Below are 13,597 nucleotides of genomic sequence, written 5' to 3' on the forward strand. Positions count from 1 at the left end.
GCTCATTTTAAATAAAGGAATGGTAGTAGCAGATCAGCATCACGTGGGCGTGTGCACACTTTATAACGTGGATGCAGACTTCGAAACTTGACTTTAAAAATAAGAGCCGAGTCAAGGAGAAGGATCACCAATGAATGCACGATTGGGAGCTGATTCTTTGAACGTGCTTTTGTCATCTTCCTTCTGCCGTAGTAATGACGTCGGGACAAGAAATCGCAGAAAGTAAAAGCGAGTACGTTGCCACAATCCTAAAGCTATCGCGTTGGATCATTTATGTATCATGAGGCACGTAGTTCCTGCATTTAAGCTCTACGCTATTGCCAAAGGTCTGTTTTAGGTGCCCGGTGACTTCAGCGTCACAAAAATCTCTGACCGAATGTCCCCCATAGACTACATAGATCAAACGTACTTATTACGAAGTTAAAAAAACGATGCGGCAATCGTATCCGTCCTTTGCGCGTGGACAGACGACTTGAACAGTGTGTAAATGGCTTAGTTGGGTAACTTAGTATCATCATTTGTTGGTAGAAAATTTTGTGGAGTCGAGGTTTTAAAGTAAAAGTCGGGCTGAAACAAAGACTGAAGTATTTACGTGACATAGTTGACAACACGTGATCAGTCATAACAGAAAATCTCGCTCTTACTTGTTGCGGGTGCAACGTTGTGCGTGGGAAACCAGCATGAAGGCCGGTTGTGCTTTGTTAATGCTGTGCGAAACCCTGTTTATCACAACAATTATAGCACAAGAGGACCAAGAGAAATTGAGAACGTCAAGAGGCTTGAGTACAGGCAACTCTTCCGGCACAAAAGAACGCAAATACGATTTCAATCACTACGGCGACATCGACCAAGTGGCGTTTGAAAGCGACGGAACTCTTGGTGACTCAATATTTGCTGCCACAGACACAGACACTGGCGCCACGGAACCGGAAGAGCCAGCGACGTTGTCGCCTGCATTAAAGAAGGCTGCAGGCATTGATAAAGGTCCTGTTATAAAGCCTCCTACCGATGAAACGGAGTTGCCCGTCGCCAGCATTTTCCCTTCACCTGCAACACCAGTTGGAGATCCGATAGCTGTGAAAAAGGGAATAGGATGGACTCCAGACTCTCCCAGCGACTCGCCAGCAACACCGGCGCCAACGCCCGCACAAAGTGACGACACAGAAACGGTATCAGCATCAAAAATCGGCTCTGAGCCTTTTTCGGAATCCACTCAGAACGATTCGTCTCAAAACGGTGAACAGCCAACAGCGAATGAAAAGCATGAGTGGACAGATCCTTCGCAAACAACATCACCTCAAGCGAATAGCCCAACAACAGACGACATTAAAGAGGAGCAAGCAACCGATGCGCCCCAGCCAGCCGATCCTCCTCAGTCTACTGGAACGAGTGACAAGTCTCAATCGACGACTTTTTGGACACCTCCCTCGGACCAAGCCAACAATCAGCAAGCTACTCTGAATGCAAGCAGCGAAGCTCCACAGGCACCTCAAGCTGACCAGAATGCCGATTGGGAATCTCAGTGGAATAACAAAACTGAAGCTTCAGCAAGTAATGGTCACAATTCGCATTGGCAGGGAAGTTGGAGGGAAACCCCTCAGGCTCAGCCTCAGTCCACGCCAAGTCAGGAGTCGGATACTAATCCCCCTTCTCCTAGTGTGTCTTTATCCCCCGTAGCTAAGCCTTCGTCATCTTCAAAGTGTTCGGTTCGTCGCGTTAGGCGCTAAGACCTCTGCGCGATCGTATTGTTAAACTTTGGCCACGTATTATTGATAAAACAGTTTCCTATAAAATACCACATTAAGAAACGTGATAGTGTAAAATGTAAATGACTTTTAGGTTCGTCGAAATGGTGTCCCTCTATTTAGAGTCCGTGGTAGGCCCTCATTTTGCCTTTTCTATGGAAACCGCTAGGGGTCAAAGTTGCACTGACCCTGCTTATAAGGCCCTAACGTGACGCTTGTCTCCAAATTGCCTCTTTTGATTCTGGTGCAATCATGACATGTAACAACAGGGTGAGATACATGTATCCTACAGATGTGGTCCAAATGTGCCACCACGGCGAGAGACGATACGGATGACACGAGAGCGACAAGTTCTATTTTGCGTTTGTTTATGCTAAAGCCTTTGTTGCCACTGTGCCAGATTAAGCAAGTGTATACAGACCTTTAAATTTCGAGTGACTAGGGCCACTAACAATGGATAACAAAGACAATTTCGGGCCTCCCTCACCCCCAACATGACCTCTGCAACGTCGACTCGAGTCAATGTTGCCATTCTACAACTTGCATTCTCATCCGGCAGTATGGTGTCCAACAAAGCTTTCGAAATGGAAGGGATACTCAACACGCAGTCATCGTTATCGCGAGTCTTACATAAACCTCAAACCCGCAGTAAATCATCCTTTTGCAATCACAATGAAGACGAAGAGGAGAATTCTCGTAAATATTCCACTGGCTCATCATCTTTTGCCTTGGACTCGCCATTCGACAATGAGGCCGATGACGTGGAGCAAGTGCTACGTGATATCGCAAGCAATATGATTGGCCGCAACGTACCCTTCCACTCTCCGTTTGGGACGAAAGCGCAAGTCTACGCAGATTACACGGCCAGTGGCAAATCGCTCGAATGTATTGAAAAGTTTATACACGACCACGTCATGCCCACGTATGGCAACACCCACACAACCACGTCCGTCACTGGACTCCAAACCACGTCGTTTCGAGAAGAAGCTCGTCAAGTCATTGCTCGAGCCACGAATGCCCACACCACGAAAGACGTCGTGATCTTTGCAGGTCAAGGGTGTACTAGTGCCATTAACAAACTGGTGACAGCGCTTGGAATCAATAAAGGCTGTCGTCGACGTCGAGCAAGTAAGCGACCGGTGATCTTCACATGTCCGTTTTCGCATCACTCGAACTTATTGCCGTGGCGAGAAAGCCTTTGTTCGGACGAAGTGCCTATCCCTGAGGCAGAGCATGGAGGACTTGACCTCGTGGAGCTCGAACGTCAGCTCCAGCGGCACCGAAACCGGCCACTTAAGATCGGCTCGTTTGCAGCAGCATCGAACCTCACAGGTCTTTTAACCAATGTTGACAAAGTGTCAAAGCTTTTGCACAAGTACGGAGCCTTGGCTTGTTGGGACTATGCGACGTGTGCTCCCTACGTTACTATTGACATGAATCCAAAGCACAAGCCTCTGGCATACAAAGACGCAGTCTTTTTCTCCGGCCACAAGTTCGTGGGTGGTCCTGGATCGCCTGGTGTTTTGGTGGTTAAAAAAGACCTCATGCGTAATTCCGTACCCACGATGCCAGGAGGGGGTACGGTGGTATTCGTGACAGAGAAAGCGCACAGGTATCTTACGGATAACGTGGAGCGAGAAGAAGGGGGTACGCCGGATATTCTAGGCAGTATTCGACTCGGCCTTGCTTTTCGACTAAAGCAACTCGTGGGTACTCAACGTATTATGAAACTCGAGCAACAGCACGTAACCCACGTCCGTCATTCACTCATGCGCAATAAACACATTGTTCTCCTCGGTCGACAAGACCACGATAACGACCAGCTTCCGATCTTCTCCATGCTAATCCGCTTTGGCGATCGGTTCCTGCACCACAACTTTGTCTGCGCACTTTTAAACGACTTCTTTGGGGTCCAAGCGCGTGGAGGGTGTCAATGTGCAGGGCCTTATGGGTCACGACTCTTGGGTCTCAGTCGTGCGCATATCATTGCAATAGGCCACGCAGTTGTTGCCAAGAACGAGATTCTTAAGCCTGGGGTCGTTCGAATGAGCTTTCCATACTTTGTCGATGAAAGTGAGGTCGACTATGTATTGCAAGCAGTCCACTTTGTGGCGAATCACGGCTATAAGCTTTTGCCACAGTACGAGTTGAATTGCCGCACTGGAGTCTGGCGAAGCCTGTCACGAGTAGATGCTCCTTTTCCTGATAAAAAGCGCCTCTTTGACATGCGAATTGAGGACACGAACAATGTCCAGTTACTCAGTATAACCGAGTCCATACCCGATATAACTGCTCACAGGGAACGTAACCTCCAGCTTGCAATGAAACTGGCCAACCGCTCGATCCGTAAGGCAGCGTCCTCGCACTTTCATCAAAAGGTAAAGCTTTCAAATAGCAATGAAGGACTGCGCTGGTTCGCGTACCCAGAAGAAGCCGTTGCAGCGTACCAGGAATTCGGTGGGAAGCCCCCACTTTCAGAAGAGATTAGCGGGCCATGTCAGCCGCAGCGGTACTTTGATGCAGCAATTAACCATATCTGGGACGGCGTGCCAACATTGGCAAGAATAAAGCGTCATCCGGTGGCTTTCATGACGCAAATGCTCGTCGCTCAATACGTGCCAGGGCATAGCTCGCTTTATATACTCGATATGCCAAGTAATTAAATCAAAAATAAATTCTCGGACGAGTGTCAAAAATGAATCCAAAGTATGATTTGTGAGCAATTTCCTGAAAAAAAATTAAATTGGTGTCCTTGATGTTTCGATGCAATGTTTCGTACGATTTTTATAATTAAGCCTGTGACTAGACGTTGGCATGAAGTTAAGCGGATTTTCGCTCAAGAAGGGCAAGAAGAAGTCGCTAGAAACACGTGCAGGCTTTTCAACGATTGAACTCGCTATCTCTCGGGCGCCTGAGAAGATTTTTGTGACTGAATTTCATCCGGATGCACCAGTAGCACTCACAGAGGACGGGAAGCCACCGCTAGTGATTCCCCTTTTAAAGACCAACATCTGGAACGAGGCCCGCAAAAGCGAAAGTGGCTGTGAAAGTGACGTACGTAACGGGGAAGGAGGTTTTTCAGAGGACGCAAAAGCAGCTGCTCAGATCCTTGCCGAGGCTCAGACGGCCACAAGTTCGCAACCAAGTCATCGAGATCTCGTGATCCCTGTCCAGACGGAAAAGAAGCGCAACGAGTTGTTTCAGGACCACGAAAAGAGGCTTTTAAACGCTCAATCGACGCCTATTCTGCAGCAGAATGCGGTCCCAGGCCTCGACGAGTTGCATGATGTCGTGGACAAGTACCGGCATGACGTAGCTCTTCGACCTGACGCCCCGGACGTGCATAGCGAAGTATATGACTTCGTGCCTGTAGAGGATTTTGGAGCCGCGCTGCTTCGTGGCATGGGCTGGAAAGGTGACGTGGACGCAGAGGATATTGGTGCGGCTCCGCAGCCGAGGCACAAACTACTTGGTCTAGGGGCGATCAAGAGACCGTCGCTGCCAGGTAAGGACAAGAAAAAGCGAAAGAAGAAGAAACAGCTCAAAGATAAACGTTTGGAAGAGAATACCAACGACTCTGCGAAAGAAGAGTATGCGAGCAGCAGAAGAGCAAGGAAGCCAGTCGATAGAGCTCGTGGACGCAGTCACAGCCGGAGTCGCTCGGCCCGTCGCAAGCGAAGCCGAAGCAAAGATCGAAGAAAAGACTCGCGTCGAGAAGACCGTCAAGGCAGAGAACGAACACGCGATCAACGCAGCAGTAGCCGAGATCGCCGCAGTTATCGATAGATTTTGACGAGTTTGGGAGATTGATGTACATTTGCATGCTTTCTTTCTACTCGTTTTGCAGGCTTGTATTGGCGCTGCTGGTGCTTCTATCGCATTGATCTTCCTCAATTAGAGACGTGTCGAGTTGCAGAGGCAGCGGTGGAATGGATGTGCAAATCTCGCCTAGTCTATTGAATAGAATTGCATGCAACTATCAGCATCGACTCACGAGGTAGTGATACATGCACCTACGTACGCAGCGAGCACGGTATCGCAATTAGCTTGGAACTTGCGCATCTGCGAGCGATTTTCGTCGGCTCTGCCGTTTAGTAGATTCGTTCGCATCGTATTGATGACTAAAGCATTGTCCTGTAGTAGTGCTGCGAATCGCGCTTCTTCGAGCTCGGCTGTCGCTGGTAGCGGCTGATTAAGGTCCTTATATGGTTCGATTTTCATGCGCTTTGTCAGTGCTTGCTCGCCGGGCGAACTTCGCAGTGCTTTGACCTTGTAGGTCACGTCACGCACACACTTGCGCGGTAGCATTGCAGCGATCTTGATGTAGCGCGTGACGTTGTCAAACTGGTCGGCAGGGAATTGCGTCAGACCAGCTTGTAGCGTCTGCAGCTCTTGAGCCGTCCACACAGCATTCGATGGCGAAGTAGACGGCAAATAATCCACAGATTGAGGGGACATTCGAAATCCACTCATGAATTTGCACGACGACTGCTTTGGTATGTGCTTGACGAGCAGAAACAACGCGTTGCCATTGGTATGAAATGGCGCCCTCTCGACCTGAAATCGCGACGGTTTGGCATATCTTTGGTTTTCTGTCACGAAGTCGGTGCTCATGGCCAGCACGAGCGACGACGGTGGATGCAGGTCGACATGTAATACAAAAAGTTGTAATGATTTCTGCTATGTTACTACCTCAAGCACATGCGACTAAGATGTTTAGCAGACCCGTGAGGCGGATTTGGATGCAACGACTTTAATATTATAATTCGGTTTCCTGAGGGATAAGTGCATCCGGGCACTGCAAAGTCAAGCTGCAGAAAATTGATGCAGCAACGTGAGCAATAGTAGCATGCCAGCTGTTGCTCACGCTGGATTAAGCGTGTGAATATGCAGCAGCGTTTTTATTACATAATGACGACACGCTAGCGGTTCTTTGTTACGTAATGACGACCCGCCAGCGATTCTTTATTTCAGGCTCATCATCGAATAGCAATTCGGCCTGTGTAGCCGCGTTGGCAATAAAAATGAATAAAAAATCAGACGTCGACTTTATAGTATAATATAAATTATGTCGCAACGCCGACGACGTTAAATTGAGGTAGTTTCGGGCTTGAGGATTACTTCATACTGGTACAAACAAAACGCAACTCTTAATAGATAGGATGGATATTTTTAACGGGCTAAAGTTGCCCTAATGTTTCACAGTCCCCTTTAAGTACACTTGGTGTTCTTAAGGGGATGGTCATTCACTTAAAAAAGTAATTAGACCCACCACTCGGGTGTGATTCACATTTGTGAACAACCCTTGTGTTGCACATAGGCGCATTCACATTAGGAGGGATGACGCCAAGCGTCACCCGTTACGCGAGGTATCTAGAAAGATACGCTTGCAATACATATTATTGTTATCTACAGAGATGACATTTGTAATTAATAAAAATAGGTATTTATATTAAATGCAATTAAATATATAAAGTCTGAAACTCCTTTCTACTTAGTAAGTGCGCACGAGGAGCCGGAACACCGCTCCCGTGACGAAACTTTACTCGCTAAGGCGCCCACCATAACTACGACACTGCACGCAAGAGAAGACGGTCCAACCGCTTCCTCGCTGTGCTAGGGTGTGTAGCTAAGACGTGCCCACCTACACTTGGTAGCACTTGAACGCAGAGATGCGGGTCGTGGAAAATCCTTTCCAGGACACGTCCGAGGCACAGATCCATGCTGCGGCGGAGTCCGTCACTCAAACTCAAGATGAGCTGAGGCATGAGCAAGCTCGGAGCGAGACTCTTAATAAGACTGTTGGGACGCTCTCTGCCCGGCCGCATCAGCTGAGGCCCATTCGGATGGACCCGCCTAAGTTCGATGGGACTGCAGCGCACACGATTGTTCACTGGCTGCAAACCGGGGAGCAGTGCGGCGTCGCGCAGCAGCTTATCAAGGATGACAGCCGGATGATGTCGTACGCCATGCCGCGCCTGCGCGGTAAGTCCTCAGAGTGGGCTTACTCGGCGCTTATGGCGGACGTTAAGGCTTTCCCTACACGGGCGATCTTCAAGACAAAAATTCGCGCCATGTTCTAGCCGCAGAACAACGAAGTGCTGCTCAGGCGCGCTTCTTTGGAGCGCGACAGGTGAAGCGACCTCTGCAAGAGTATGTGCAGGAGATGCGCTCGCTGTCGGCGTCCATAACCGTTGGTCTGATTCCGGAGCACATTAAGGTGCCCACGTTTATGAACGGACTACGGCATGGCCTATCGCGACAGGCCCTTTTCAGAAAGGTGCCGTCGACGATGGAAGAGGCAATCCAAATTGCCTTGGTTGAGGAGCAATCCTACAACAGTGCCTCGGCGACAGCTTGGTATAAGCCGTCGGCCGAGAGGACAGATGCCACTCCCATGGAGTTGGGCAATGCAGACGTTGTCTGTTATAAATGCGTCAAGCGCGGCCATATGATGGCTCGCTGCTATGCAAGGGTCCCTGCTCGGGCAAAGTTGTCTATCACAAGGACTCCCTTCCCAAAGGGCGATGGCACGAACCAGCGTGCGAAACGCATGAGTTCTGCATCAACCACTGAGGGGTCGGGAAATGCAGGAGGGCAGTAGGGGCGGGAGGCCCTACTGACGCGGACTCTGAAGCTATTCCGAAGTTTAGAGTTATGGAACAAATGGGTAGCATAGTCCCTGAGGTCTCGAAATTTCGGACCTCGACCCTGCTGGTCTATAGCGCTATTGTAAGAGGCTCTGACCAGGAGGCACCATGTATTGTGTGACCAGGCAATGGCTGTTGCCAATTGAACAATTCGATTATATCGATGAGTTCTTCGACAAGCGAGTCAAGTCGGGACATGTGCGCGAGAGAAAATTGCCTCACTGCTGCCCGACCTTTTGTGTGCGTAAAGCCACAGGTAGATGGCGCGTGGTTCATGCTTACAATAAGCTGAACAAGGCGACCATACCGGCTCAAACGCTAATTTCGCGGAAAGATGTTTTTTGAACTCCATGGGAAAGTCAACTATCTTTTCCGCGTTGAATTTAAAGGATGGCTACTATCAGGTACTCATGAGAGAGTCCGATGTAGCCAAAACGGCAGTAAGCACCCCAAGCGGTATGATTTGGTAGTACAAAAAAATGCGCTAGAATACTGATGCCAGCACCAAGAGAGGCATTAAATTTACCGGTCTTCTCAACCTCGAGGATCAGGTGGCTTAAGACCATCATGTCTATGCGTTAATTAACACCCGCAGGGGACGGATCGGAATGACCAGAAAGACTCAGCCATTCAGATGCTTCGGTTCCTCGAAGACTATGGAAACAGCTCGTCCGACCGAACGTTGACTGTCAATGATGATACCTGGGGCGGCAGTGATACTAAAAGGATGGCGGCCAACCTTCTGCAACGAGATATCGATGTGGCACAATACACGGAAAACCAAACACCTTCCAAATGGAACTGCCGCAAGTTTACTCCAGCCGCGGTGACAAGGAATCGAAAAGTCATTGAGCCCGCCACGGGATACCCGCTCTCCATTGCGGACCTGTTAGACGAAGTCATGGTAGTGAAAATCGAACATCCAGAGAAGCCACCAGTTCTGGCCCGATATGCTATTCCGCGTTAATCCATTCAGGAAGGAAAAGCACACTGCTCGATCTGCAAAATGAGGGTGACGAGAAAGACACGCTAAAACGAACGCGAACTAAAGAAGATGAGCTCGTAGACCACAACGCCTACGGACCAGCAGACCACACGCCATCAGACCAAAATGACCACATAGATGAGACGATGGATGAATTATGGGACCATCAACTTAAGATAAAAATGAAGACGAATTGTGGAGCATACTCGACGAAGGCTCCGTCCATCATACTCTGAAACAAGAAATTTACCGATAACTCACGACTCAAGACTCCATAAGGAAGAGAGAGCTTATCACTTTCCTCATCTACTCAGCGACATCACTTTCGCTTCAAGAGCAAAAAAGCTTAACATCCGATGTCCAGGATGCGACGTCCGACAAAGCAAAACAACTTCGATAGCAAAAGCTTCAGATCTCGAAATCTGTACTGCAATTATGGAAGACCCACCTGCGACCTGAAGACATCGGCGCAATCATTCGAGATAGGATCAGCAGTCTAGAGGCGCAAGCGTCACAAGACAGCGAGCCATCAGCAGGAAGCAGGAAGCATACATAATCCGAGTGACCCATCGCAGGATGATTGAGTACTGGAAATCGGATTAGTGGCCAGGTCAACCAATAGGAGCAGTCGCACCGCCAGGCGGGCAGCCACAGAGTCGCGAGCACCCCTAGCGCTCCCAACGACGCTGCCAGCATCAGAAGTCGGAGAACCAGCGCGAGTTAAAAAGCGAGGTCACGCACCAGGCTTGAGGTCAGCATCACCGTAATAATTATAAGTACGGTCTAGATGTCATACCATAGAGACAATTATAAATATGTACACATAGATACTACACAACAGCTGTTAGTTCGATGCAGTGCTGATCGAACATATGTTAAGAGGAGGCCATTATATAGGTGGCTGAGTTGCCGCCACACGCGTTTATAACCCACGGTTGCGCTATTGAGACACTCACATCGGGTTCGGGTAATCCACTTTATAAGTACGGATTATTCCACTATTTGCAAAAGCTGACCCGGGATGAGAGCCGTTTTACGTGCCAGAGGAGGTGCTCCGGAGGCTATCGCTACATGTGTCCATTCTTCGGTGGTAATTTGACTATCGGGAAGGGCACGCTTCTACCCAGTCTGTACCGGCGGAAATTACTCGCAAAGAAAAAGGCCAAAATTGTCAAAGGCGAAAAATGATAGTTTGCATGTGGATTTTAAGGATTCTAAATTGAGGAGATGATCGGTCAAGTAGCGTTTGAAACAGTGCATCGTGCTCGGTGGCGTGGTACTGTTGTAGCCGTCAAAAGTTTGGTGTGTCAGTATTTGACAGCGGAAATTTTAGGAGAGCTTGAAGCTAAAGTACAAATTATGAGCATATTAAGGTATTGTCTTGATTTCGTCAAATGTGTTGAGGCTGACACACTAAAAGCAGTGATTTCGCGTCATTGCCAGGCACCCTAACATCTGCCTCCTGATGGGCGCGTGCTTAGAGTCACCAATGCGCTGTCTTGTGATCGAGTATTTATCTCGTGGCTCCCTTCGGAATGTCCTTCGTCAAGAAAATGTCATTGACGTCATAAAATCATCGTCCACATCGTCGTCATCGTACGTTAGTTGCTTCGTAACTTGGTCACTTTTACCTTTTCTCAAGAATCGCGGCGTTGTGTTTGTTTCTTACCATACCTCCGGTGTTAATACGGTCGTTCGGGGTATGAGGGTCTCGTTCAAATACTACAATATAGAAGCGTGTAGCATCGCTGTGCAAGTAATTGATTGTTACGGATTAAACTATTTACTTTTAAATTAATATTATATATTTATTCAGAGAGCAGAATGTATCTCTGTTAAGAGATACTTTTTAATTAAATAAAGGTAGAATAATCAAATAGTATTGCATAATATTGGAAATTTCATCTTATAGGAGGGCACGTCTCAATGCGGCCACGATCTTCTTAGATACACACCCTAGCATAGCAAGGAAGCGGTTAAACCGTCTACTCTTGCGTGCAGTGAGGTAGTTGTGGTGGGCGCTTTAGCGACCTCACCCAACTCACAAGCTGCTCCCGCGTCACGGGAGCGGTGATCCGGCTCCTCGTGCGCATTTACTAAGTAGAATGTAGTTTTCAGACTGATTTATGATAATCGCATTAAATATAAATACCTATTTTTAAAAATTACAAATGTCATCTCTGTAGATAAGACTATTATGCATTGCGATCGTATCTTTCTAGATACCTCGCGTAACGGGTGACGCTAGGCGTCATCCCTCCTTATGTGAATACACCTATGTGCAACACAAGGGTTGTTCACAAATGTGATACACACCCGAGTGGCGGGTCTAGTTACGTTATTTATGTAATTTACGATCCCCTTAAGAGTACAAAGTGTACTTAACGGGGACTGTGTAACATTACGGCAACTTTAGCCCGTTACACCATCCTCAACTTTAAGAACGAATTTAAATTTTAAAATTCGTCAAAGTAAAAGGAGGAACTGCGAGTTGCTTACTGTGCCGCTAGTTCTCTTATTTCTTCTAGCGACCTGTGTTTGTATACACGGCGCCAAAGATGCCACCTAAAAGGGGCCACGTTGGTGGGTCGTTTACGAAGACGCCCACTCAATCTTGCATTAAGCGCACGCGCCGCGTTAACATGCCGGCAGCATCCAATGCATAAGTCGAAACACCGACAGCTATGCTGCTGTCGCGTTAACGGGGCTTAATGATTCATCCAACTTTAACAGTGAGGATTTTGATCCGTCGCTCATTGTCGACTACAATGAGTCGACACCGTTGCCGTCACCTCATAGTAGTGATGCGGACAACGAGCTCATGAGGAAGGATAATGGCGCATCATTGCCTATCCAAACTTCTCTCATGGCTCACAACATGGAGACAGCAACATTTAAGATTGCTGTATCGTCGTCTGCGCTGGATAGCGCAGCGACTATTATTGAGAGCGCTGCTCATAAATGCGCAGCCGATTTTTCGTTGGATGAAACCACAACGGCTTATGCTCAGACCATAATTCATAATGGTTCTGACATAGAGAATTCGGAGCCTAAACTCCGCCAACGACACGTGAACGTGCTCAGTCGGTGTCACAAGCTAGTCGTTTTTAAACGTGGCTATGTGACGGATGGCATATAACCGATGTCTCCTCCATCTAAATGGCCTCGTTAGAACGGGCCAAGAGCATCGCTCCTAGAGCGCGCTCTTCTAGATGCTCAAAAATATTATGGCGTCTTCAAATCATGGAAGGCTCGGGGAAAATCGCTTGGACGTATTTTTCCGTTCCCGGTCGTGTTGCGTTCAAATGAAACATCCGACCAATACGAGGCGGAATTGTTGCGCCGCATTCATCCGCATTCCGATGCGCGAAACAGCGGTCACAGCGAATTAATTAAGCCCGCTTGCGTGTGAAATAAATCATTGGCGGTATTGTACCCCCTGTTTTTTCTCACAATGCTGCTTCTACTAGTCCAATTGATACTACCGAAGATGCCTTAGCTGGTGCTCCTTTACATAGGCAGCCACAAAGCCGGGCATGTCAATACGTAGGGTATTGATCGGTTCCCAAGAGGTAAATCCCTTCGGGTAACCTTTCCATTGGGCGAGGATCTGATACCGTTGCCTCACGGAGCTGTGGGCAAGAAACGTTCTAACAAGGAAGCATTGATTCCCACCCGCATCCATCAGTGCAGGTGGCGCTCGATAGGAGTGGCGATCTCGCCCACCTACTCGCGGCTGCCTTACCTTCGTCCGTTCAGTCGTAGGCGTTAAGCGCTGCCGAACAACGTATTGTAGATCTCGAGGGTCAAGTCTTGCGACTGACCTCGAATCTTTATGATGTCCGAGCGAAAGCTCGTCAGGGTTATGAACGCCTAAAGACTCGCTTGGGCCTTCTGGAGATGAAAATGATGAGGGATCGGCGTTACTCGCGTGATGTCCCTCGCTCTCCGAGTTTTGTTCGTGATGGGAGGAGTCGGTCGGTTGAATGTTTTTCGCTTTCTCCGTCTCCCTCACTCGAACGACGCTCAATTCAGAGACGGATGGGGGTATGTGGCCTCATTTGGGTCTACATACCATTTCAGACGACTCACGTAAAATACGGTGTGCGTCTTGATATACGGGGGAAGGGTGAGCTTTAATTTAGGTGTCCAACCTCTATACCACCGTGAAGGGCGTAGTCAAATGCAACAACTTCGTAGTACCTCCAGGGAGTACA

The 13,597-nt window shown here is 48.4% G+C and overlaps 4 protein-coding genes across 4 annotated transcripts; 3 read left to right on the forward strand and 1 right to left on the reverse strand.

Moving 5' to 3' along the window:
* Positions 1-680: 680 nt before the first annotated feature.
* Positions 681-1,727, forward strand: CCR75_003166 (uncharacterized protein; the record flags this gene model as incomplete). The annotated part of the gene is made up of 1 exon (XM_067961263.1): positions 681-1,727. The coding sequence occupies one exon, from the start codon at positions 681-683 to the stop codon at positions 1,725-1,727; it is 1,047 nt and encodes a 348-aa protein (XP_067821500.1).
* A 512-nt stretch (positions 1,728-2,239) lies between these two features.
* Positions 2,240-4,408, forward strand: CCR75_003167 (uncharacterized protein; the record flags this gene model as incomplete). Its single annotated transcript, XM_067961264.1, has 1 exon — positions 2,240-4,408. One exon carries the CDS (start codon positions 2,240-2,242, stop codon positions 4,406-4,408), a length of 2,169 nt encoding a protein of 722 aa, XP_067821499.1.
* A 151-nt stretch (positions 4,409-4,559) lies between these two features.
* Positions 4,560-5,531, forward strand: CCR75_003168 (uncharacterized protein; the record flags this gene model as incomplete). The annotated part of the gene is made up of 1 exon (XM_067961265.1): positions 4,560-5,531. The coding sequence occupies one exon, from the start codon at positions 4,560-4,562 to the stop codon at positions 5,529-5,531; it is 972 nt and encodes a 323-aa protein (XP_067821496.1).
* CCR75_003169 (uncharacterized protein) lies at positions 4,586-6,650 on the reverse strand. The gene is made up of 2 exons (XM_067961266.1): positions 5,767-6,650; positions 4,586-5,698 (listed from the first exon to the last, which is right to left on the reverse strand). Exons 1-2 carry the CDS (start codon positions 6,357-6,359, stop codon positions 5,578-5,580), a joined length of 714 nt encoding a protein of 237 aa, XP_067821495.1. The 5' UTR covers positions 6,360-6,650; the 3' UTR covers positions 4,586-5,577.
* Positions 6,651-13,597: the final 6,947 nt, after the last annotated feature.

Source organism: Bremia lactucae, linkage group LG9 (assembly GCF_004359215.1).
Source record: "Bremia lactucae strain SF5 linkage group LG9, whole genome shotgun sequence".
Taxonomy (NCBI): domain Eukaryota; phylum Oomycota; class Peronosporomycetes; order Peronosporales; family Peronosporaceae; genus Bremia; species Bremia lactucae.

Excerpts from the sequence above, each read along its gene's own strand:
- CCR75_003169 (XM_067961266.1), bottom strand. The coding sequence starts at position 6,359 with ATGAGCACCGACTTCGTGACAGAAAACCAAAGATATGCCAAACCGTCG. Across the intron at positions 5,699-5,766 it reads TGCGATACCGTGCTCGCTGC|ACTAGGCGAGATTTGCACAT; the intron begins GTACGTAGGTGC and ends TCTATTCAATAG.